This window comes from Mytilus galloprovincialis, chromosome 13 (assembly GCF_965363235.1).
Source record: "Mytilus galloprovincialis chromosome 13, xbMytGall1.hap1.1, whole genome shotgun sequence".
Classification (NCBI taxonomy): domain Eukaryota; kingdom Metazoa; phylum Mollusca; class Bivalvia; order Mytilida; family Mytilidae; genus Mytilus; species Mytilus galloprovincialis.
The window spans coordinates 68,369,731-68,397,086 of NC_134850.1; the positions used below are offsets into that span (position 1 = coordinate 68,369,731).

The window sequence follows — 27,356 nt, forward strand, 5'->3', positions numbered from 1 at the left end:
CAATAACCCTTTTACTGTATCGCAATATAATATTTGAAAAGAAAAATTGGTTCAAACTAAGATTTTGTCGTTGATGACGTCATGAATTTTGAAGATTTATTGCACTAGTGCAGTATTAGAATGCAACTTTTGGTTACTTGCTGTGGGAAATATTACATTGCTTTGCAATAATAACAATTTTTCCTCATTACTAGCAGTCATCAAATATAAACTAGGTTCATAGTAGTATACCGCTGTTCGAAAGAACAAATCCGGCTTAGCGTTACGATTGTTCTTAGTATAAATGATAAAGTATAACACATGTTATTAAGATAAACAAGTACTTACGATCAATGACTAAGGAATGCAAAAAATAGAAAACACAGTGCATTAGTATGTGTGTTCACAACATTATTTGTATATACTTTGATAAAACTAGTGATCCAGAACTTGTCGACTTAATTAAACATATAGAAAAAACACCCCAAAAATGTTTAACACAGGTAAAGAAACTGGATTGAACCAATCAAAATTTGGAGCGTGCGTTCAACGGTTTAATCAGTGATGGTTGAAAATATAAAGATTAAGAAATTATGGTTAACATAGAAACTTTTGAGTGATAATGGTTATCTTGAATATTTTTATTAGATAGACACTCAAATAGTTTGATATATGTGAGCTTTTGATTTTGCCATTTGAAAAAAGATTCTATTTTAGTTCGGTATGTTTGACCTATTAAACAATAAGGGTTATCTGTTACACGTCATGTGGATTGAATACAATAAGTTAGGATTATGTTAATGTCTGCGGCTCGTTTGACTTCTTTCTATTTATTCATTTTTGTTTTTGTCTGTTTTTTTCTTGCCAGTGAGGACTTCACTTCCATGTTTTAATTTATCTGAAGAATCGGCTTTCTTTATAGATGAAAATAACATTGATCATATAATCATGTACAGCTTAGGAATCGGTTGGTATGTCTATCATTTATGAACGACACGTAATCGTTATGTAGGACGCAAGTCATGCTTAGTTTGTAACGATCAATATATCTTTACCATACATGAGTGAGGTTAAGTTTGCTTTCTTTGGAAAATGCCTGTTCAAATTCAGAAATATGATGGTTTGTTTCCACACATTTGTTTGGTTGATACAGTCGATCGTTTCTTTACTATTGTTTTATATATTGCCCTTGTTGGCTCATCATTGAGAGTGGTATCTAATTTTAATGGGTTGTTTGTTAAAAATGTTACAAATGATGTTAATACATACATTGTTGACATTGTTGACCGGTGTATCCTTGTTGGCAGGTACATAAATATCTAGATGGGGAATTAAGGCAAGATCCGTTGTGTTCACAAGGATTGGACTTGCAGTCTAAAAAAATCACTATATTAAATTTAGCTTCCTGTTTGAATACATACACATGATAACGGACAGATGAATTTGAAGGAATATATATTTAAAAACTAGAAATTATATAACATATCATATAAAAAAGACTAAAAGCGTGTCTGGCGTATCAAATTATAAGCCTGATACCGTTAATAACTATAAAGTTGGTTCGAATGTATGTTAATATGTTGTTGTACCCTCCATGAACTATTTCATCTTTCACCTAAACTCGGTATTGTGTTAGTGTAACTCACACGTAAACTAAACACAATTGCGTTCCCATTGATAAAACTCATTGTTTATATGTTGTTTAAATCATGTTTTGTCTACACACAGTCGATAATCAATGTAGGCCATGTGTAGGTTAAGTGTACACAAAACTAAGGATATAGGACATTAGTTTTACCGTGTACATTTAAGGAGGAAACGTTTTTTTGGATAAAATTAATATCTATAATTAGTTATCAAAAGTACCAGGATTATAATTTAGTACGCCAGACGCGCGTTTCCTCTACATAAGACTCATCAGTGACGCTCATATCAAAATATTTATAAAGCCAAACAAGAACAAAGTTGAAGAGCAATTATAACAATTATTAATAAAGTTCTTTACAGAAATATTTGTCTTAACTTGATATATTTATTTGTTTGAAAAAAGACCTAACGCAGTTTTATTAAAACCCTTATCAAGACTCAAAGCAGCATCATTGCCGAACACAAAATTCATTTGAAGAGGTCTTCCCAAATCGACTTGACGCTCACAGAAATATCTGCCACTGTTCTTTACTCAAAAATGCATCATATAAAAGTGTGAGGTTGATGTATTGTTTGTCTAAAATCTCAGATCCGTTAAATTAACTCAAAAACACCTCCCTTTGCCAGATACTCCTTAGAGAGGAAGTACAATTTGAAACAAACAGAAAAGATAGAAATGCAGTGATCCCTTGTATCTCAATCATCTTTTCTTCGTCTGTAAGCACGCTGCTGCAGCTTACGTTTTTTAATGCGTATTCGAAACATCTTTTGTATTTTCAAACTACTGCAAATAATCAAAATGGCTTTCATAAAGAAGCATCCACTTAACTTCAAAAGGGGGAAGGATATTTTTATCTAAAAACTTTGCATTCGGTTCTACGTAATGAACATTTTAATGACATATAGTTTACAAGTATGAACATGCTGAACAAATCTTATGTACATGTAATTAAACAAGGTGTATAGATGTAAACAAATTTAATGTGAAACTAGTGTCCATTACAATAAACTAATTGTAAACATGTTTCCTGTACACGGCGTTTGGTGTGAACACGGCCTTAAATCAGCTTTTCTTGGCATTGCATGAAATACATGTGCTACGTATTTAATTTTTTTTATAGCGTTGATCCGTATTTTGTTGAGTGATAAGATCAAAGTTAGAGTGAAACAGCTATAATCAAATAAGATGTAAAATGAGAACATTCAAATAACCTTGTCCTTAAAACAAGAAGTGAAGAAAAGCAAGTGAGTCGCTTTATTTATTATGAACTTGGATTATATCATCGTTTATACATTTACAGTCTTAGGCCGTGTTCACACCAAACGCCATGTACAGTAAACATGTTTACAATTAGTTTAATGTGATGTCACTGGTTTCAAACTAAATTTGTTTACATCTTTACACCTTTCCTAATTACCTGTACATAAGATTTGTCCACATTTTTAAATGTCATTTAAATGTCATTACGTAGAACTGAATGCAATTTTTTTTCGGACAACTTTTTTAGCAGTTAGGGAAGTAGCATTTGATTTAAACACAAAGGGGAAAATGGACTTTCCCTTGAAAAATATTCTGACCTCTAATTTCATAAAAGAAATATTCTGGTCTAACAGATGAAAAAAATATTATGAATCCAGAGTTTCCCGATTTCATTATAGTGTTAAATAGAAATAGAAATGTTAAAAACAAAATTTGTTTGCTCGAAAAATATTTAACCTCCCTTTTTTTACCTTAAGTGGTAGCTCCTTTATGAATGCAATTTTGATGATTTGCAGTAGATACTAAAGATGTCTCGATTACGCATTAGAAAACGTAGAATGCAGCAGACGAAAAAAAAGATTGAAATGTTAAGGATTACTACACTTCTTTTTTTCTGTTGGGTTCGAAATGGTATTTCTTCTCTAAGGAGTATTTAGCAAAGGAAGGGGGTAATGTTTTTTATTTCTAAGTTTATTTTAATGGATCTGAGATAATAGAGGAACAATACAATTTACCTCACACTTTTTTAGTAATGCATTTATGAATGAATCGTTGTTTTAGTAAAGACCAGTGGCAAATATTTCCGTGTACATTCAGTCGATCCAGGTAGACCTTTTTAAAAGAATTATGTGTTCGACAATGATGATGCATAATTGGTTAGTAAAGCTACCTAAAGGTTTTTTTTATAACAAATTAATATATAAAAGAGGGACGAAAGATACCAAAGGGACAGTCAAACTCATAAATCTAAAAAAAACTGACAACGCCATGGCTAAAAATGAAAAAGACAAACAAACAACAGCACACATGACACAACATAGAAAACTAAAGAATAAATAGATTTATGAGTTTGACTGTCCCTTTAGTTTCGTTCGTCCCTCTTTTAATACTGGAAGTGTTAACGAGAAGTCTATTTTCTGGGGTCGCTCGGATCTTTTTGTCATTTTAATTAGTTAAATAAAAGAGTCTCAAAGAAACAATTTATGGCGGATATACAATGAACAAAAGTCCTTTTTAATGTTAAAGTCAGGATTTTACAGTGCAAGCACAAAGAAGGTAGGACATTATTGGTAGTTTTGAAAGATGATTGATTCTACTAACTGAAAAACGTCATTTCGAATGAATTCGGTTATATTAGATGTTTAATTTTTTTCGACCAAAAACACGGTGTCAACCTTTCCTGACAAAGACTATAGAACATAATAGCTCTTTTTCTATCTACAAATAATTAATACTCACGGTCTACCGCTGAAATATATGGTTTACTTTAAAAGTTGTTTAACTTAAGTGTAAGGAAATTATAAATTATAAAACCATGTTGACTGCTGTACCTCAATTTGTGACTTTTTCCCTTGAAATTTCTGTATGTTTTGCTCAGACATTGTTTCAAAAATAATTAAATTATATTCGATTGTTATAAAAATGAGAAGATCAATTAGCTGTAAAATTAGGTTTAATCCACAGTTTTCTAAATGAGGAATTGCCTGTTCCAAGACAGTTGTTTACCTTTCGTGTGATGTGTTTGACCTTTTGCCATTTGAGAAATTTTTACTTTTGGTATTTTCCTTTGAGTTCGGTATTTTTGTTTTTCCATTTTGTTTATGAATTATCAAAACAATGCAATAGACTCTATATAGTGGAAATGACTTAATACTGACAACATGCCGTTTACATAGCGAGTACATTAATCAGGTGTCCAGAAGACCGATTGTTTTTCTCTCAGGTAAATAATAGTTGTTGTCCACTCTGATAATGAATCACCTCCGGCATAACCCAATGGTTTGAACAGCACTGAATAAACTGAAAAAATGCTTTTTTTAAATTGATTAAAAGACAGATTTTGTTTAAAAATCAATTCCGATACAGCTATTTCTAGTAGTTTTAGATTTAAATTTATGTTTTTGATATTTATTTCCCAAAGCAAATACATATGTGTGTGCGTGTATGTGGTAGGTGTCTTACCTGTACCACAGTTAAAACCAGTGAATCCACGGAAACATGAACATGTGTATCCAGAGAGACCATTGTTGCATTGTCCGTGAACACATGGATTGGTTCTACAGTCTTAAGATTAAACAGGAAGTTAATTTATGCAAATTTTATTCATATTATCAGTTTCTTGCACTGTCAATACATTCTTTAAACAAGCAGATTATTTAGGATCTTAGCGTCTAGTTTCAATGTTTGATATCTCATCCTTGTTAGAGTATATGACAAATTATAAATATGAATAATTGAAAAGAAATACTAGTTAGTGTCGGAAGTTGCGTATAGAAACAAGTTTATAACTATATGCAGTTATTAAAGTCATTAAAGCATATTAAAAGATATGAGCATACTATGCTAGCAATTATTATAATCATCACATCACCTGTTGAGGAAATTTTGCATATTTTAAGGGGCGAAAGGGTTAGGGGTACGCTAGCTGTTTTGATAATTAGTTTGTCGAGTGATCAGACTTCAAAACTGATGTATTGAAAGGTACAATCAATTTCACGATCACTTTCATGTGATGATGATTTTCATTCCCAAAGCATGTTTTTTTGTATCGTATAACTCGTCAAAGTCACAAGGTCAATTCCACTTGATGTATTTCAAATTTTTGATTAGTTTGGCTGCAGAATGAAAGTGTTTGTGTAGAAGAGGGGCGTAAGATACCAGAGGAACAGTCAAACGCATAGATTATAAAAAAAACATGCTGTGTGAACATAAATTTGCCATTACAACATGAGGTAAAGGGTGGCATGTATTACTTTCATACACAAAACGTATATCAGCTTGACATGTTTAGCATGGTTTTGGATAGCAGGCAGTAATGCATGTACACATCAAATTGATATGTAACGTTACTGCACGGAACGTGATGAAACAGGACTAAAATTATTTCGTTTCTATACCAATGTGTGTTTCTGTTCTTATTGTTTTAGTTATTTCGACTAATAAGTTGTATATGACCACTTGGTATGTCATATCTCTTTCTAATGAGTATTTATGCAAATTTAACGCCAACAATGTTTATTATCAGTCTTGGCTGATGTTTTTGTTTATATGGTTTCAAAATGCATGATGTTGAAGGCCGTACCTTGATCTATAATGGTTTACGTTTATATATTGTTATTTGGATGGGGAGTTGTCTGATTGTCACTCATACCACATCTTCCTATACCTATATAATCAATTTAAAGTGCAAGCTATATTTGTCTATCTACAAATTAATACTTACAGTTGATCGCTGAAATGTATGATTTACTTTTAAAACATTAAGTAATTTACATTCTTAATCAAAGTTTTTACTTATCAAATAGATGAATTATATCGACTTCTCGTAACCAATACGAGAGTGTACATTTGTGTTGTATCGATTATATTTGCTTACCCTTCCGAAGCACCTAAGTTTATCCCTATTTTTAGTGTGGTGAGTGTTGCTTAATCATTAGTTTTCTATGTTGAGTCATGTGTTCTATTGTTTGTCTGTGTGTCTTCTTTCAATTTTAGCCAGGCGTTGTCAGTTTATTTTCGATTTATGAGTTTGACTGTCCCACTGGTATTTTTCGTTCCTCTTTTATACCTGTATTACAGTTAGAACCAGTACATGCAAACGTGTATCCCGAGTTATCATGCGTCGAACGGTCACATGACATTACAGTCACCGGTGAAACGGTTTATTTCATCTTTTAGGGCGGATTATTTCATAGCAATGATTACTACCATACGGGGTCTCTAGCAATTTTTGGTCAAATCTACTATGGACATCCTGGGGATGTTGCCAGTGATTTGGATTTAAAAGAAACTTTTAAATTATTCAACAGACACAATATAAAACTAATAGTGACCAAAGAACAAGAAATACTGAAAAGTCATATTCATTTTGTACTACTTTATCATGTTTATCGATATGTAAGGTTAAAACAAATATTAAAATCACAAAAAATACTAAAATCCGAGGAAAATTCAATCGGATAGTCCTTACTGAATATAAAACATGGTGACGTTTGCATAGGGTGTACATTGCAATACGTATATTATTTCCTATTTACTATTAGTATTAATTATGTAAGATAAAAATTATTAATGCCCGTTGTGAAAAGTTTTAAATCAATTACATTTCTACAAGGCAAGATTTTCACTAATCATTAATGTTGGACACAGATCTCATGTTATAATCTTATAATAATGTTCTACCTTTTTCGCAGTTAGTGCCCGAGTATCCTTGCGTACAACTGCATGTATATCCAGATGCACTATTTTGGCATCCTCCGTTTAGGCAAGGGTTCGAATGACAGTCTATAAAAAAAACATTTGCTTCGTGATACATTTTTATAAGTTTTAGGTGTTTCATATTCTTTAACTTTTTCTATGTTTACTTAAATACACCATAACTTTTGTTGAATTCCCTGGATTGATAACCTCGTGAGACTTACATATCGCAATATTCGCTATTTGAAAATGTGAACTATATTCTGCTTTTTCATTAGTTACCAATATTTGCTTGAGTAAACTGCTGCCTTTTCCAAGTATTTTCGAAATGTATATAAGGGATGATAGAAATAGTCTATTTTTTCTGTTTTTCTCAGGATATGAATTTAATGACCCTATCTGTTTAGTTCACGCATCATTGTAAATATAACGAAATTTGATGAGACTGTCAACCAAGTGACAGGTTTAGCGCTTAAAACCAGGTTTAATCCACTATTTTCTACATTTGAAATTGCCTGTACCAAGTCAGGAATATGACAGTTCTTGTCCATTCGTTTTTGATGTGTTTTGTCATATGATTTTGTCATATGATTATGGACTTTCCAATTTGATTTTCCTCTGAGTTCAGTATTTTTGTAGTTTAACTTTTTACTACTCAAAACAGTCTTGTTCTCATAAATGCTGGTCATGACTGTTCCAAAATTATCCCTCCAAGAAACCTAAGACTATTAGAATGGGGAAATTACAAAAGGAACAATCAAAATGTATGAGTCAAAGAGAAACCGACAAAACCATGTATCTATTTAACTTATTCGTTTAGTGTATGTTAACTTTATTTTGTTTGTATGTATATTTGATCATGTTGATCGAAATAAAACTTCAGGTTAAGGTGATGGTAGGTGCCTGTAAATCTGCTGCATTTGTGTGAACCAGTGCTAAGTCAGAAACCTGTAGTTCAGTAGGCGTTGTTTTTTTATTTGGATCATAAGTGTTTCTCGTTTTTGGTTTTTCATATAGGCTTGTCTGTTTGTTTTCATGTTTTAATGGTTTTACATTATTAATTGACTCTTGATAGATTGCCGTTCAGTGTGAGCCAATGCATCTAGGTGAAGTCGTAATTTGACTTATAATGGATAACTTTTTACTAATTTTGTGACTTGAATGGAGTGTTGTCTCATTTGCCTAGAACCACATCGTCTTATCTATTTATAAGAACATGGACTTGAATACCAACAACAGTCTAAAAACACCATATAGTTAGTTGCATAGTGATTGCCGGCAGTCAAATCAAAAATGTGCACATCTTCTATATTTATACTTACGATTTATAGCTGAAAATGAATTTCAAAAAGTTAGGAATGATTTGTTAAAAAATTAAACAACGTATTTGTATATGGGGCGGCATATTGTAAACCCATCTAAACTTTGGTCACAATGTTCAATAAAGTCACATATTGTGTATTTATCACAAAAAACATATATGTTTTTTTATTTGTCCTATTCATTAATAATTTTTGGAAAAGTTGGATTTAGTTGTTTTTGTTATGAGTATGAGATTACCGTTATTGTCATTTTTTTTTGGTAATTTGCTGCATATACTGGTATGTTTATGTATTAATTACGTGTCTGTATATTTTTGGTGGGGTTCGTGTTGTTTATTTTTTAGTTTTCTATGTTGTGTCATGTGTACTATTGTTTGTCTGTCTGTCTTTTTCATTTTTAGCCATGGCGTTGTCAGTTTATTTTCGATTTATGAGTTTGACTGTCCCTTTGGTATCTTTGTATATAATTATCTTATTTCTTTGGACTTACTATGTAATTATCTTATTTCACAATTTAGTGAGGACTAAATTTTAAGATATTTTGTTTTGGTGAAATAGCACCTTAAAAGTCCAGATAACCCACAGGCCAGCTGGCTTGTATGTTAGCATATTTTGTAACATTAAGCATGTTTGAAACTTTTTGCATTTTTTACTCTTTTTTTTTCTATTTTACCATAACCACATGTACAAATGTATTACGACCACCTTTCTGACATTTAGACGATACTAAGAATCTTCTTTATTTTTTTTAATGCATCTACCAAGAAAATGTGTTTGAAAATATCAAACAAAAACAGGTACCATCAAATTTAGAGATTCGTGGGAATATACACAGATTAAAATCACTCAAAAATGTACTTAAGTCTTATGTCTTACCATGTTCACAACTATATCCATGGTAACCAATCGGACAATTACAGGTATATACAGTATAGTGATTGTGACAGTGACCTCCATTGTGGCACGGATTTGACTGACAGTAATCAAACACCGGTTGACCACTTCCTATAAACAATTAAAAAATATTAGATATTAAGGACACATTAAATTTGACATATGAATTTTCTATAATCTGTCTTTTCTTTTCGTTTCTAGTTATATTGACTAACAACTGATTACTAGTTAAAATGCTGGTTAAAATTCAACGTTGACTAGAAGCAGACTCACAAAGTATTTAGCGGTCTAAGCAAATATGTATGTTCTCTAACCTACCTTTAACCTTCTAGACGTGCATAAGAGTCGAACATCAGAACAACTTTGAAGGAAAACAAATAGGTTGCTCGAACGTTGTTAAATTCTGGTCATTTGGTATCTTGTGAATAGTAATTGTCTAGGCTAATCAGAAATGTCATGAGCACAAACCAATTAATAAAATGACAGTACATAATACCAGTATTGAATGGGCCTCCTCGTTAGCTTTTTAATCATGTGATTACACGGCCGATTTTATAGTAAAATTGAGAATGGAATTCGGGATTGTGTCAAAGAGACAACAACCCGACCATAGAAAACACAACAGCACAAGGTCACCAACAAGTCTTCAATGTAGTGAGAAATTCCCGCACCCGGAGGCGTCCTTCATCTGGCCCCTAAACAAATATATACTAGCTCAGTGATAATGAACGCTATACTAATTTCCAAATTGTACACAAGAAACTAAAATTAAAATAATACAAGACTAACAAAAGCAAGAGGCTCCTGACTTGGGACAGGCGCAAAAATGCAGCGGGGTTAAACATGTTTATGAGATCTCAACCCTCCCCCTATATCTCTAGCCAGTGTAGAAAAATGATTATCTGATAACCAGAACAAGAATTTCATAGTTGATGTTTATATGATTATTTTGGTAGGCTAAATAAATTAAATTGTGATTAAGTGATTACATGGACCCCCCTCAATGAGGGGCAATCCGCTTGAGTAATTGAAAACAAATAAGACAAAATCATTAAAACTTGAATTTGACCAAACAACTATAACAATGAGAATGATGAGCGTTTTCGGACATGCACGCAGTTGGCCTGTTACTTATAGCTCTATGTTGAAAAGAGGTTTTGATAAACGGCAAAATTCTAAACGAATGATGAACACCATAATTAATGGATTAAAATTCAAATAAGGAGTTGTAGGACGGTTTTCTATTTCTTGTTATTATGATTTGCTGGTTATTTTTGATAATTTAAGTTTTTATCTATCCATTACAATTTTAAAGATATAGTATAAGGCAAACACGCAATTGGTTGCAAAAAAAACACATCAAATGACATTAACTCTAATAAGTTTTGAAGTATCTGTACAAATAGTAGAGCTGAACATTATGAACAGTTTTGCCCATGTCCGTTTTTTCTTTTATCCTTATGTCTTTTTTAACCATGGTGGCCATGTTAGTTGACAGACGGGATCCTCAGACACTGTTTTTAAAATACATATCCTGATGATGATTGTTGGCAAGTTTGGTTAAATTTGTCGCAATAGTGTCAGAGAAGAAGAATTGTGTAAAACATAGCAAAAAGGTACGAGAAATAGTAAAAGATTTACGTCTGTTCTATATATATATTTTTTAAAGTATATACCCTAATGTAATTGTGAACAGTTTCGCCCATGTCCGATTTTCTTCGTTTTAAAGATGTTGAGTTTCGTAAAGAAGACGGGAAACGGACGCAGAGTCATAAGGAAGGCTTCATAAGGCCAGGTGAGCTAAAAAATGTACAAGTATTGAGAATTCCGCTGCAGCATCCATATATCCCCCTTTCTCAGACGAAGACAATGACGTTTTTAATTTCATTTGGAGAAGTTTGCTTAAAAACAATTTAAATGCTTGAATAATGATTAAAAACAATCAAATAACAGACAAAGGGAAAGCATAGACTTGTTATTTTAAATGGTTATTCCAAATAACTCCCATACCAAGGACACTGATTATTGCGAGCGAATTAGGACACTAACAACAAATGTGTTAAAATCCTTCGAAAACTTCCAGGTTCAATCCATAATTTCCTCACAAGTCAGATATATGACAGTTATTATTCGTTCGTTTGGTATGTTTGAGCTTTCAATTTTCGTACATGATTAGGAACTTTCCTATATTAGCAAATGTGATTGAATACACGTCACTAGTTTTTCCTATACCACGGCCGACACTCGGCTAACCGAGAGATTGGTCGGTTAATGTACATGTATATTGAGTATACGGCTATATCGGCGGTTGGTCTGTTAATCGGGTTGGCTAAAGTCTGTTAATCAGGTGTTATCGAGAAAATCATTGAAAGTTTAGCATGTTTGATTGTATAACTTTTTAAATATATTTTTATTATAAACATTATTCATGTCTAACAAAACAATTCAATATACTGAATCCAGTGGTGTAATTATTATTTTTCTAGCTTCGATGTACGATCTATAAAATGAAAAGGCGGGTTACTCATCAATAAATTTATACACATTTTACACACACAAAATGTACACAAAATGACACGTTGGTTGATTTTACTTGCATGCAATATTTTTAACATCGAAAAAAGACAGACATTATGTTTGTCAACCATATTGATATCTTTGTGTAAAAAATCTACACGAAAATATGTATTTTGGTGACATAAATCAATCTTTATTTAAAACCTGGTCTGTTAATGGGTCGGATGTATAAAACCCTGTCTGTTAATTGGTCTGTTAAGAGTTATGAATGGCAATAAAAATATAATTTTATTGCTATATGGGGTGTTATCGGATCAAAAGGCTCAAGACGAGCAGCTAAGATATATACGGAAACAACACATGAGCAATGAAACATAAAATATACAATAGCAACACACGAACAATTAACAATTTAGACAATGGAAATTGAAAATTGATAAAAATGGTTTCAAAAAGTATTATATTAAAGTAATATTAATTTCATCCAAGAATGGTAGCATATATCGTATGGATTATGTTTACATAATGAATGACACCAATGTGTCATCTTCATTGGTAACCAGTATATAAATCAGAGATAAACGTCGTAATGTAACTAAACATCAGTAAGTAAAATATATTGGGATGCTAAAATATAAAGAATAGAGAAAGAATAATATACATTTATTTCCCGTGCCTCAGGGAGATATGAAGATTTGTTTAATGACACGTGGGATAGTCTCAACCAATAAGATATTGATTAAACTATCAATGTGTATAAACAGTGGAATAATATACAATTATGGCCTTTGTATGAGGGCAATACAAGAATATATTGACATGAAAGAAGTATATTGACTGAGGACGAAGTCCTAGGTCGAAATACTTCTTTGGGTCGATATATCCTGTATTGACCTCATACATAGGCTATAATTGTTATATTATCAAATTTCCAACCATATTTGTATCAAAATCGTCATTTGATTTTGTTTGAATTTTATAGATATCATATTATCTCCTATTCATTAACGACATATAAATAAACCGTGCAATATGTTTTTTTGCTGTGTAATATGCATTTTGCTATCCGCCGTTTTTGATGACCTTCGAAAATATAGTTTAACATGTAACTATCCCTGAACGAATCAAATTAGTTAAAATATACGAATTAATGATACTGAGTAAGATAAATAAAATGTAGAGAAAAGTGACATAACAATTTAAAGAATACAGAAATAAACACTACCCCCAATCCGGACCCTCATGGTATACACGAGAAGCTGGATGGAGACGCAGAATATAGAATAGTAGATAAGGACAGTAGGGATTGAATCATTGCTAAAAAAAGAGAGAAAAAATTATAATTGTTTGAGAATACAGACATGAAACACCCCTTGGTGTTGAAACAGTAACGGAATGCGATGTACTCATATTGGTGACGAATGCTAGAAGTTTACATGCGGACAACTGCAGTTCTCCTCTGCACTTATGTAGAAAGGAACTAAACGGAATCAAATGAATTAAAACTTAAGTTAACAAAATGTAGCTGCATTCGCTCCTTTCCATTTACTTCTTTAGAATGATTTGAAAACAACATATGATTAAGTAATAGAAGAAAAGAACCAAATGGATGATGCTGACGAATTAGGGGTTAACGTCCAGTAAAAAATATCATGTGCATATGGGAACGACAACACGTTTTATCGGTAATTCTTTTATTTCCATTTGATCTTACTGCCTAATATTTTCGAGTATCAACGTACTGGCTGTATTACTGAAAATATTAGGCAATATATTGTGTGACGTCATAATTATCGATAAACAGAATAATAGGTAGTTTCGTTTTTGATACTGACTATATCATGTGGAATATCTTAACTCGCCCTAACGGGCTCGTCCAGATATACCACATGATATAGTCAGTATCAAAAACTCAACTACCTATTATTCTATATATATGTACCCCTGTGTTGTATTAGAAAGACACTGTCAGTCGGATTTAAGAACGTGCTACTTTGAACAGATTCAAAAATTAAGGCTGATTGAACATGTTGAAAACGTTGATATTAAATGCATGCATATTCCAGCGGCCAGTCCATATCATGCTATATTGAAGTGACACACCCTTCAATAAAATGCAAAGAAAGTCAAAATAAAAATGCTCTTACTAGAACGATACTGTTGCACCGTATTGTCACTTTTTTTTTTACTCAAGAACATCTCATTCTTTACTTTTTCAATGGGAAAATATAAATGTAGCAAAACTATTGCCGTGGCTAAATAACTCTTAACTGACACAACTTCAATTGTCCAACCCGTTAACAGACTTTATTCCTATAATTTTCACTAAAACGTGGTATTATTCACGTTATATTACAATTATGAAATATTTACTAATGTCAATTTATTTTTTAGAACCAAAGTACTATTTTGTGTCCTTTAAATGATATCTAAAATTGTTAGTTTCGCCTTTTATTTAAAAAATTGCTATGCGTATAAGCATAAATTATACATACTTACGCAACGCCTTTTAGTTTTACTGAAAACTGCGCAGACTATGAAATGTTTTTACAGGTGGAAAATATTCTATGATAGATATCATTTTGTCAGACACTTTTCTTTTTTTGATTTGGTTCTTATAATATGTCAAAAATCTGTATATTTGATAGAGTTTAACATAAAATTGTGTGTTTTACTCTTAACAGACGTATAACCAACCCTATTAACAGACCAATCGCCCATATAGCCGCATACTCAATATAGATTAACCGACCAATCTCTCGGTAAGCCGAGTGTCGGCCGTGTATACTAGTAAATGTAAGTGAATACACTTCACTAGTTGTATAAATTTTGAATTAATCATTTATCTTTACGTACCACAACAATCATGAAACCCACAATGTCCGCCAGTAACATCAACCCATATATGATTTCGACTCTACAAGAAATTAGGGAATAAAAAATGCACCTCGTCGTTTGACTCATTTGCATGAATTTTAATCATATGTGTTTCTACAACCATTTTTACTGTAAGTCTATAGATTTTTGTATTTATGTTCTTATGCTATTGAATTGTTTTATATACGATTTGTCAATCAACTAAATAAGATTTAAAAAGAGGATTGTTTGCAATATCAAAAAGCTAGTTTGTGTAACCTTTCCGCATATATTAATATACATGTTCCAAGTAATACACCTCGTCAAGAGTTATCATGTGTCATATCCTGGAGTGTTTTTGTTATTTGAAGATTTGGATGTTGGCGGCAACTCTGTCAATAACTGTTGAAGACAGTTGTGTGTTTCCCTCTAGATGTCTTTTCGTCATTTCCAGTACATGAATGCTATCTCATCGCAACATGGGCCGTGTCTCATTTTATTCATATATTTAACGTTCAGCGGCATTATATATAATTATTCGGAATGTTAACATACCCAGTGTTTGCTATTCGATTAAAATGTTTGAAGTCCAACTGACGAAATCACATTTGCAGCAATATTGATACTATTTTAAACAATCTTAGTAAATTCCCTTGTACACCAAAATGAAAATAACTATACATTTATATCCATTGTTTATAACATTTTTAGTTAATTTTAAAACATTTATTCTCGCTAATCAAAATAATTACCCAGAATGCATTTGAATTTACTTACATGGAAATCGTAAACCCGAATATGATGTTTACCGCCTTCCTGATGATGTTGACCGGTATGCTGGCAGTACTTTGCATGGCGATCCGATCTTTTCACTAAGACGCTTCTTTTGCCTTGACTGTTATATTGATAACTGTAACTGTTTTCATGATGCCAGTAGTGCTTGTCATTGTGTGTTGATTGCGGGAAATGTCCGTCAGGGTACCAGTTGTGTATAACGCCATGTTTTGGATAGAAATAACAAGGAGAGTTAGAAAGTCCATCCTTGACCAAACATACTGCCAATAACAACACTTGGGCCAACCAGTGATGAAGTCTTTCCTGAAAAAACTAAAAACTAAATAAACTATGATAAAGAAAAGATATGGGTCGGAACTGTCAACAGATACATGTATTTGTTCCAGAAAACGCCCAGGACAACGTTGGTAACATTTGGTTTTATTTTTTCAATTGCCGTTCGCATATATATCAACTCATTATACAATAAGTATATTAGATGTATGTTTTATTATATTACGTTATTTTGATGGCTAACTTCAATATTACGTCATTCTGAAATTAACCTTCATTTCATTAACGATGACGAGAGTTTCCACAATAAAGGGCACATGTAAACAACAAAATGTACTTCGGTCAACGCCCTTTACATCCCAATCAATTTACATACAGAAGCGTTCAATATGTTCACATCTATGGATTTTCGAGGAATCATGTACAGAGCCATCAGAGTTATCAACTGCGACAACAGCAAGAGTTACTTAGTCTTTCGACAGAAAACACCACAAGAGACTTTTGGAAGAAAATTGGTAAATTAGGAATAGCGAATGACAGACGTTCTTCAATACCAATGGAAGTATTAACATCAAAAGGTCATGTGTGTAAAGATATTAAAACAGTATATGATACATGGAAATGCAAGTATGAACATTGACAATGGAGTTGTGCCTGCGACATGGAACAACATACTCATTAATCCAATATTAAAACCAGACAAAGATTTTCGTGATCCTTTAGGTTATCGAGGGATAATTCCTTACCAATTCCCTGTAAGATATATGCAGACATTCTTAACACACGTTTATCATCCTGGTTAGAAGAAAATAACATCTTAGCCGATGACAAAACGGCTTTAGAAAAGATCGTGGTTGCATCGAACATTTATACTCAGTCTATAACTAGTATAATAACTAATAGAAAAATTAAAAGACTTTCAACGTTTGCTTGTTTAATCAATGCCAAAAAAGCCTTTGATTCTGTAAATAGATAGATGATGTGGTTTAAACTGATGTCAATAGGCATATATGGAAAATTTCAGAAAGGATTATAGTCGCTATATGTAGATGTTCGCTATGCTGTTAAAGTAAACGGCCATATGACCGATATGTTTGGCGTTAATATGGGTGTAAAACAAGGCTGCAAAATATCCCCTACATTATTCTCAGTGTATGTAAACGATCTTGTCGATGAAATAAACAATCTGAATCTGAGTATCCCGATCAATGAGTCGAGCATTTTGTCTATCCTGTGATACGCTGGTGACATTGTTTTACTAGCACCAGATGAAAAATCCCTTCAATTGATGTTAAATGTAGTCAACAATTGGTGTTCAAAGTGGAGATTGAGTTTAAATTTTAAAAAGACAAAGAAAAATACAATTTCATTCATTTCATGTGGCGGAATGGACTATGACATATTTACAAAACTATATGAAAGCCTTGTACAGCCTGTTTTATTATATGGAGCGAGTATTTTGGGCATATCAGAACACAAACAATTAGAAACTGTTCAAAACAAAGCATGCCGATACTACCTAGGAGCTATTAAGAACTCTTTAAACCTAGCAATATGTTGAGACATGGGATGGTCTACTGTAAAAACCAAACAAAATATCGAAGTTTTGAGACTTTATTTTAAAGTTACAAATTTAGATGGAAATAGGGTCGTTAAAAAGATACATGAATCGAGTAAATCAAAACAGCGCACGTGGCAGTCCCGTGTTCTGAAATTTATTCATAAGGCAGCGACCATTTGATTTTCTGGGGGGGGGGGGGGGGGGGGCTATGGTTTTTTTTTGGAAAAAAAAGTTTGTTTCCAGTTTTTGGAGAAAAAAATAATTTGTTTTTGATTCTGAGGGAAAAAAATTGTTTGTTTCACCCTCAGCTGCCACTATATGTAATGCTAAAATTGAAAGAAAAAAATTGTTTTTGACTTGTTGCGAAAAAAATAGATTGTTTTTCGCCGCAGGCGAAAAAAAAAGTTTGTACAGAAAAAAAAACCATAGCCCCCCTCAGAAAATCAAATGGTTGCTGCCTAAAAGTGACATAAGTTCTTTAATAAACGCTCAGAATATGACAATCCGACAAACGTTTATATTGTAAAGAACAAGTTAAACACTATGGATGCTGAAAATTGGCTGCGCGATGTGCATAACGATAGAAACTGAAAATGGAAATAAACTTAGGACGTTTAGACAATATAAAAGTTATCATCAACCAAGCAGTTATCTGAAATCAAAAAAAAATTTGACTCTAGACTACCGTAGAACTTTATCAAACTTTCGTTGTGGCTCCTTACCACTCGCCATTGGCCAAGCGAGTTACACCTTTAGATGAAAGAATTTGTCAGTTTTGTGATGGAAACAGGATTGAAACTGAACAACATTTTTTAATGAACTGTAATTTTATTCGGACTTGATAGAGGAACTTTTAAATTCACCTTTTTTTATCAAACTATGTTTTTATTATCTTGAATGGAGAAGAGAAATTTAATTATATTATGAGCTGTGGTGAAATTCAATTTTTTTTAGCTAAAACATTGCATTTTATGTTTAAGAGGAGAAAGATAAATTTATAACTTTTAAAGAACTTAAAGTTTTAATTATTATTTATTGGCATAAATATAATTTAAGATTTTTAAATCAATTCTACCTTTTTTGTTCTTTTAAGTGGAAGATTGTTGATCTTCGAAGTAACTGTCTTGTATTTTTAAATCTTTTTTTTTAAACTTTGTTTTAAATTGTGTATGTATTTAATGAGCATGAGGTAAGAGTGTCTCATATGTCTTTTACGGCAGGAATTTAATATATTTTTATGCTGTTTTTATCTGATGTATAATATAGTATGTATAATGTTAGATTGTGACACTGTAATAAACTAATTACTGGCAAATGCTATATTTATTTATTTTAATTCGTTTTATTTATGTTGACCTCTTCTCTAAAATGAGTCTTTATATAATGTTTATAAAGCTAACAAGCAGTTAAATGATGGATTTGCTTCAAAAGTTAAAATGCTACTTTCAAAATTGAATTTCACTCATGTTTGGGAAAATCAATGTACCTTTTCTAAAAAACGATTACTTTTAGCCCTCATGAAGAAGCTCAATGAAAATTACATTATATTTTGGAAAAAATGTCTCTTTAATGATGATATTTCAATAAATGGAAATAAACTAAGAACCTACAGAAAATTTAAAGTAAAGTATGAACTAGAAAAGTAAAATATTCTTTCAATGCTACATGTTTTTAGTGTTTAATGTCTATCGTTTTGTAATTAATATGCCTGTCTGTCTGTCTGTCTGTTTGTTTTTGTTTTGTATTTTAGTAACAATCCTCTTGTTTGGATTTTATACTAATAAAATTCTTATTTTTATTCTTATTATTTTTAGTTGCTGGTTTTTTTTTCAGTTATTGTCTAGTCTGTCCTTTTTATCAATACTCTTGTTTTCATTTCACGCGTATTTTAAGCACGAAATGTGTACCCTCTTGAACACCTTATTGTCCTCCCAGTTGCAGTTTTAGACTAGTAAACGCATTGTTTGAAATATTGTGAAAGAGGTAGTAATTTTCTTTCCGAATGTGGTCTATCGTTGTAACGCTAACAAATTGATATGAACTGATTGATGATTTTGTCTACGATGCTTGATTTTTATAATTGTAAGTCACCGCGAGTCCTCTCCGATCTATACTTTTATTGTTAGGGTGTACAAGTACCTAGTCACATCCATTTGTTTTCGTTTTTGATAAATGTATTTCTATTTGTATCCATCTGATGAGGTTAGCCTTGTTCAACTGATTTTTATAGTTCGTTCTTATGTTGTACTCTTACACAACTGTCTCCGATTAGGAGAGGGTTATGAATCTGATAACATGTTTAAATTTATTCTTGCCACATTCTGTGTGTTTATGCCTGCCCCCAAGTCATGTCTATCGTTCCTTTTTGGTACATAAATTAAGCCATTAGTTTCCTCCTTTGAATTTTTAAACGTTTTTGATTTCGGGACCTATTTTGGCTGTCTATGCTCATTGATGAAGTTCGAACGGTGGCTATAAAATTGTGTATATCAGTGTCTTTTTTGGGGAGAGTTGTCTCATTGTCAATCATACCAAATAAAATTAAGAATGGAAATGGGTATTATGTCAAGATACAACAACCCGACAAAAGATCAGAAAACTGTCAAAGCCCACTAACGGTTCTTCAACAGAGCGAGGAAATCTAGCATCAGGAGGCGTGCTTCAGCTGATCCCTAAACGAAAATTTGAACTAGTTCAGTGATCATTGATGTTATACTTAACCTAACATGTGTAAATAAACTAGGATTAAAACTCATACAAGATTAACAAAGGCAAAAGTTTCATTTTATATGGTTATTATCTCTTACTTTCTTCGTAAAATGGAAAAATTTATATTGCAACGGGCATTTAGTGGCTATTCCACGAAAATAGTTACATAAAAAAATAAGACACTCTCCTTTTGCTCACACACTCTTTTTTCGCTTAGACACTCTTCTTTCGCTTAGCCAGTCTTCCTTCGCTTAGAAACTCTTCTTTCGCTTAGACACTCTTCTTTCGCTTAGACACTTTTCCTTCGCTTAGATACTCTTCTTTCGCTTAAACACTCTTCCTTCGCTTAAACACTCTTCTTTCGCTTAGACACTCTTCCTTCGCTTAGACACTCTTCTTTCGCTTAGACACTCTTCTTTCGCTTCGACACTCTTTCTTCGCTTAGACACTCTTCCTTCGCTTAGACACTCTTCCTTCGTTTAGACACTCTTTTTTCGCTTAGAAAGTCTTCCTTCGCTTAGACACTCTTTCTTCGCTTGGACACTCTCCCTTCGCTTAGACACTTTTCATTCGCTTAGACACTCTTCCTTCGCTTAGACACTCTTCTTCCGCTTAGACACTCTTCTTTTGCTTAGACACTCTTCTTACGCTTAGACACTCTTCCTTCGCTTAGACACTCTGCCATTGCTTAGACACTCTTCGTTCGCTTAGACACTCTGCTTTCGCTTAGACACGCTTCCTTCGCTTAGACACTCTTCTTTCGCTTAGACACTCTTCCTTCGCTTAGACACTTTTCTTTGGCTTAGACACTCTTCTTTGGCTTAGACACTCTTCTTTAGCTTAGACACTCTTCTTTCGCTTAGACACTCTTCTTTCGCGTAGACACTCTTCCTTCGCTTAGACAGCCTTCCTTCGCTTAGACAGCCTTCCTTCGCTTAGACACTCTTCTTTCGTATAGACACTCTTTCTTCGCTTAGACACTCTTTTTTCGCATATACATTCTACTTTCGCTTAGACACTCTTCCTTCGCTTAGACACTATTCTTTCGATTCGACACTCTTCCTTCGCTTAGACACTCTGCAATTGCTTATACACTCTTCTTTTGCTTAGACACTCTGCTTTCGCTTAGACAATCTTCCTTCGCTTAGACAATCTTCTTTCGTTTAGACACTCTTCTTTCGTTTAGACACTCTTCCTTCGCTCAGACACTATTCATTCCCTTAGACACTCTTCTTTTGCTTAGACATTCTTCCTTCGCTTAAACACTCTTCTTTCGCGTAGACACTCTTCTTTTGCTTAGAAACTCTTCTTTGGCTGACACAATCTTCTCTCGCTTAGATACTCTACTTTTGCTTAGACACTCTTCCTCCGCTTAGACACTCTTCCTTCGCCTAGACACTCTTCTTTCGCTTAGACACTCTTCTTTCGCATAGACACTCTTTTTTTGCTTAGACACTCTTCTTTCGCTTAGACACTTTTCCTTCGCTTAGACACTCTTCTTTCGCTTAGACACTCTTCTTTTGCTTAGACAATCTTCCTTTGCTTAGACACTCTTCTTTCGCTGAAACATTCTTCTTTCGCTTAGACACTCTTCTTTCGCTTAGACACTCTTCTTTGGCTTAGACACTCTTCCTTCGCTTTGACACTCTTCCTTCGCTTAAACACTCTTCTTTCGCTTAGACACTCTTCCTTCGCTTAGACACTCTTCCTTCGCTTATACACTCTTCTTTCGCTTAGACACTCTTCTTTCGCTTAGACACTCTTCTTTGTCTTAGACACTCTTCCTTCGCTTATACACTCTCTCTTCGGTTAGACATTCTTCTTTCGCTTAGACACTCTTCCTTCGCTTAGACACTCTTCCTTCGCTTAGACACTCTTCTTTCGCTTAGACACTCTTCTTCCGCTTAGACTCTCTTCTTTGGCTTTAACACTCTTCTTCGGCCTACACAACAAAGTCATGTTATGTTTCCAATGGAAAATTAGATGCCAATATATGATATCACAATCAATAGTGCAGCGTCTGTTTTAGAGATTTAAGCAATTACAAAATAAACGGGAAATGATTATCTCTATAAACTTTTCATTCAATTAGAACTGGCACTTTTTTTTGTAAGAAACTATGAAACATATCAAGATTTTATAAGATTTTGAGTAATGACATTCAAAAGAGTATCTTATTGTTTAAAAGGAAAAAGTACTTCACGCGCAAAACTTCTTTATAAATTGTCAATCTGTAACTTGTAACTGTGTGATTTCAAAATTCTCTATTGGTAAATTGTTAATTTGTACATTTGTATATTGATATTTTGTAACTTGTAACATGTCAATTCCTTTAACGTCAATGCGTTAATTATCATCGTTGTATTATGCTTACAGATGGCTCATAGACCGATGAAGAAATCGAGCGATATTTGTCGTCATGATAATCGTAAACATAATACAACGATGAAATTAAATACATTGACATTCAACGAATTGACATTTAACGAACTGACATGATACAAGTTTCAAACATCAATATACAAATTGACAATAGAAAAATGGAAAAATTTGAAAACACACAGTTACAAGTTACAGAGTGACAATTAAGAATTAAGAATTTTAAAATTACAAAGATACAAGTTACAAACTGACAAGTTATGAATTAAGAATTTTGAAAGTACAAAAATACAAGTTACAAATTGACAATTTACGAATTAAATTTTTTTACCCCGTTGGCTTTCAAAATGAAGCTATACTAGACAAATTATATCCTTTGCAGTTTTTAGACAAGTATGCTTTTATGGCACGTTACACGCAAGTTTAAATTAGTGACATCTCCTATTGTAGAATAACTGATAAGGCTTCTATAGTTTACTTTGTATGTATTTAGAGGTCACTATATCGGGGTTTTTTTTCAGGTTAAATACTAGAATGTTTGTTGACCTTTTAATTAACTGTTTGATCAATACAACATACCTGCCTGCCCTTCCTAAGCACAAGCGATCCCTTCAGTATTTTTGTTTTTACTGACGGGATCATTTCGCTCAGTCTGTTGATTTCTGTGTTTTGAAAACTTGTTTATCTTTTCGTCGTATTTTTTTTTCTGCAGTCATCGTGGATTTTTGTATCCTTAAATCCAAATGATCAAAAGCAAGCAATAAAATGATGAACTACACAGAAAAATATACTACTAGTCATGACCTAAAGTCAACCAGTATGCTTGTTAAAGAACCTGTCGTGAGCTCACAAATAACATAGCACTCAATTCTAAAAAAAAATACAAACAAGTCCGTACATATTTACGGGAAACATTTTTTCGTCTAAAGAAAGTTGTGAACCAGGTTGTTTATTGTTGTGAGAATTGTATTTAATGTTTATACTTACCATTGTGAAGACTTTCGAGATCACTCCTTGTACTGAATGCTTTCGATAAGAAAGACAATTTAAATCTAGGACAATGTAGATATACTAAAATCATGCAGTTCACGGTCATGTCTGGTGCATTGAAGATATCGATTTTATCAATGAAGTAAATTAAGGGCTATTTTTTTCCCACGAAAGTAAACAATAACTTCAAAATATTGTTGTTGAATAAAGTACGTGTGGTTATGCCGTGTAAATAAGGGTTCTTTTTAATTATATTTCAGTTCGTTGCCTGGGACAATTTATAAATATAAAGCATCATTCATGTTGACTGGACTGTTTCTAACGTACAAATGAATTTGCCAAAGACAGAATCAAAATTATTTGTTTTCCCTGAACAAAATAATATTTCCTCCGCAAAAAATCTCCAACGGTAAATTGTAACGGAATTTGTTATGTTCTTTTATATATAAATAGGTAAATAACTTAATTCAAAATACTATTAATATAATAATTTCTATTAAATATAAGTTTCCTCCAAAATTACTCCTAATAAATATCACTTTCTCAATATCTCGTTTTATGTACACTTAAACTATGAAGGTCAACATTACAAACCGGATCTAAACTACATGTACATGTAAACATTTATTTTTATCAATGGGAACATCAAAGAGTTTAGTTTAAGTATTGCGTTTAAAGCCGTATTCCTAATATTTACACCCTCATTAGATCAGAAGTATAAAGTACATGTAAACATATGCACTTCATGTTGCGCTTACTGTTGGTTGAAGACAAAAAGAAAGAGGCTTGATAAGCGCCATTATTTTGCATTTGAAACAAAAAATAAAAAAAAATTACGATGTCCTTCAGAGTTAATAAGCTGTCAAATTATTGTTCATCAATTTCACTCAAATTCTCATTTTTGATTTATAGCATATTAAAACGTATATCCAATGCACAAAATGTTGAAAATGAACAATTAACAATTAACAATGCATGGAGTTGATAATATGTATCAACATTTGGTGTGTATTTTTTACTTATATATTCGTTCCTACTGCTGTTAGTTTTATTGATCAATATGATTATATTATAGACTGTTTCTTTTTAGTTCAGAAATGTCAGTTTTGAGACCGTGTATATTTACGCCAAACATTTTTCATTTTAAGCTGACAAAATAGATTTTGCAAAATACTCTACAAATTTCAAAGTTAATTGGTTCGATAAATGTAACAAAAATCTGTTGAAGTCACTTCTGAAAAATCATTTTCGTTATGAGTCTTGAAATTTGTAACTTTTATGAGATTACATTATTTGATTTCACGAGGATAATATAAAAAGTAACTATAAGTTTGCCTTTAAATGATTTCATCTTATCAACAGTTTGAATAAATTAAAACCTTTGAATTTGATTGTTTTAGAAAAAAAACATATTTCAATATCCTTCTAAAGAACAAAATATTGAAATTGCTAACCTTTTAGCATTTTTCAATTTGCCTTAAAATATTGAAAAATGAAAAATGATAAAACGTGGAGCATTTTTCAATTTGTCTTTAGATAATGAAAAATGAAAAATGTCCCGTATCGGTTGAATTTTCATCTTTAGAAAATTTTCTATAAAATGAAAATGTTTTTGTGTGGAACATTTTTCAATTTTTTTTTCAATCAAAGATATTGAAAAATAGATTATCAAATTATTTTTTTATTCATTGTTTAGACTTTAGAAGTTCTGTTTTTATGCTTTAAATGTAGTAATGTGTGTATGTGTGAACTCGTTTATACACATTTATTACCTTACCCCGAAAAGATAGGAAAACAACAACGCACCAGCAAAATTTTGTGATGTGGCGCAGGATTATTCTGCAATTGTTATTTCCCTTGTTTAAAACCAGGAATTTTATATTTCCCTATTTTGTTATTAACTTTCAGGTTAACTAAATATTATCTCTATATATATTAAATTAAATAGATATTGGAATGTTGAATTCATTGATAAAGATATTTATTTTTACTCCCAAGAAAAGTATTTGCATCGTTGCTTAAACATTTGTAGACTTCTTTAAAAAGTTAATGTACATTTAATACAAGATCTAAGCAGCATTTATGGTGATCAAAGCATCATCATGCTATAATTCACGTTTGTGTTGAGGCGTTAACAATGAGCCTTATAAAGCCCTCAACAAATTCTACTGAAGCCGAGAAAGTTATTACCAAATGAAAAGTTAATAAAAACATATTGCAACAGGAAATTATATTAACATAAAATTTCGTACTTGCATGCACTGGCTACGGGTTTGGTAATACCCTCGTTGACAACCTAGAAAATGAGTAAAGATAACAACAACACCTAGGAAAGCTGTTCTTCTCCCAATCTCCCTGTATAAGGTTGATGAATATGCCATATTCCTTCTAAATACAGCTTATTTTGGAAGTCATTGAATGCTCCATTTCTTAACTAGATAAAATGAATTTTATAATTTTTTCACTGTTTTGGTTTTTTTATTTACTTAGCTATTTAGATACAATGTACCAATAGTGCTTTAACATTCGCAGTGTTTTCCATTCGGCATTTAAGCCGGGTGTGCCGACCACCTTTCCATTTTAGACATTCATCGTCACTGTTTACAACTAGAACAAGCATCTCCGAATCTCAATCAGAATTACCCATGCTAAATTTTGGTCCCGCGAGGTTGATGTTGAATTTTACAGGATTTTTTTTGTTTTTAACTGAAATACATTATTTGGGAAAAACTAATCAGGAAAGAAGCAGACATTTGAGTCAGTGCTTGGTGGAATTAGATACGACTGTCTCTATAGGAGACAAGTTTTGAAAATTTAAGTATTTAATTTTTCCTGTGGTCTTTTATTTTTATTGTATGGTTTATTTGGTAAAAGTATAGTCAAAATAGGTTTGAGACTGATATTGCTAATCACTTTGTTCATTTTGAGACAGATTTTCTATTATTTGGAATGAACGTACGGTGGCATTTCAGTTAAAAATGAACTTCAAATGTGAAGCTTGTTTACGTTTCTCTAGATATAAGAAGATATGGTATGAGTGCCAATGAGACAGCTTGCCTTCTAAGTCACAATTTTTTAAATAAAAACTATCATAGGTCAAAGTACGGTCTTCAACACAGAGTCTTGGTTCACACCAAACTTTAAGCTATAAAGTGTCCCAAAAATGACTAATGTAAAACTATTCAAAAGGGAAAAAACAACGGTCTAATCTATATACAGAACGAGAACACTTATGAGCGACATCAACAAACGACAACAAGTAACATTAGAAGATAACAAAACCTTTAAACAGACTTATTCAGAAGGGATATAGTTACAATACTGTTGTCAGGATGAGGTCATTAAAGTTTGCATATTTTGGCTTTAATATTGATTCACTTATAGTGTCTTTACATCGGAATTAAACACATTCATTTAAAAAAACATTTGTTGGCATGACACGGGTTATGTTCTTCTCTTAAATATTTTATGTGTATATAATACTGAACCCCTAACAGAAGTTGTATGGTATTCCTTTGATGAAGACATAATCTTTCAATCAGTTTAATTGAGGTCTGGAGCTGGCATGTCAGTAACTGCTAGTAGTCTGTTGTTATTTATGTATTATTGTCATTTTGATTATTTTCTTTTGTTACCTCTTTTGACATCGGACTCGGACTTCTATTGAACTGAATTTTACTGTGCATATGGTTATGCGTTTACTTTTTTGACATTGGCCAGAGGTATCGGGGGAGATTTGAGATCTCAAAAACATGTT

At 32.3% G+C, this 27,356-nt stretch overlaps 1 protein-coding gene and 1 long non-coding RNA gene across 2 annotated transcripts in view; one reads left to right on the forward strand and one right to left on the reverse strand.

The window, feature by feature from the left end:
- The window catches only part of LOC143057661 (uncharacterized), a 31,116-nt gene extending 7,407 nt beyond the window's left edge, over positions 1-23,709 (reverse strand). The window contains exons 1-8 of the mRNA XM_076231018.1: positions 23,597-23,709; positions 15,670-15,990; positions 14,893-14,953; positions 9,502-9,630; positions 7,289-7,390; positions 5,069-5,170; positions 4,346-4,354; positions 1,245-1,353 (exon numbers count right to left, since the gene is read on the reverse strand). Coding sequence (XP_076087133.1) covers positions 1,245-1,353; positions 4,346-4,354; positions 5,069-5,170; positions 7,289-7,390; positions 9,502-9,630; positions 14,893-14,953; positions 15,670-15,990; positions 23,597-23,599 — 836 coding nt within the window. The 5' untranslated portion in view covers positions 23,600-23,709. The remainder of the gene's footprint in view (positions 1-1,244; positions 1,354-4,345; positions 4,355-5,068; positions 5,171-7,288; positions 7,391-9,501; positions 9,631-14,892; positions 14,954-15,669; positions 15,991-23,596) is intronic.
- Positions 5,060-27,356, forward strand: part of LOC143057664 (uncharacterized) — a 90,801-nt gene continuing 68,504 nt past the window's right edge. The window contains exon 1 of the long non-coding RNA XR_012972780.1: positions 5,060-5,168. This is a non-coding gene — a long non-coding RNA (uncharacterized LOC143057664). The remainder of the gene's footprint in view (positions 5,169-27,356) is intronic.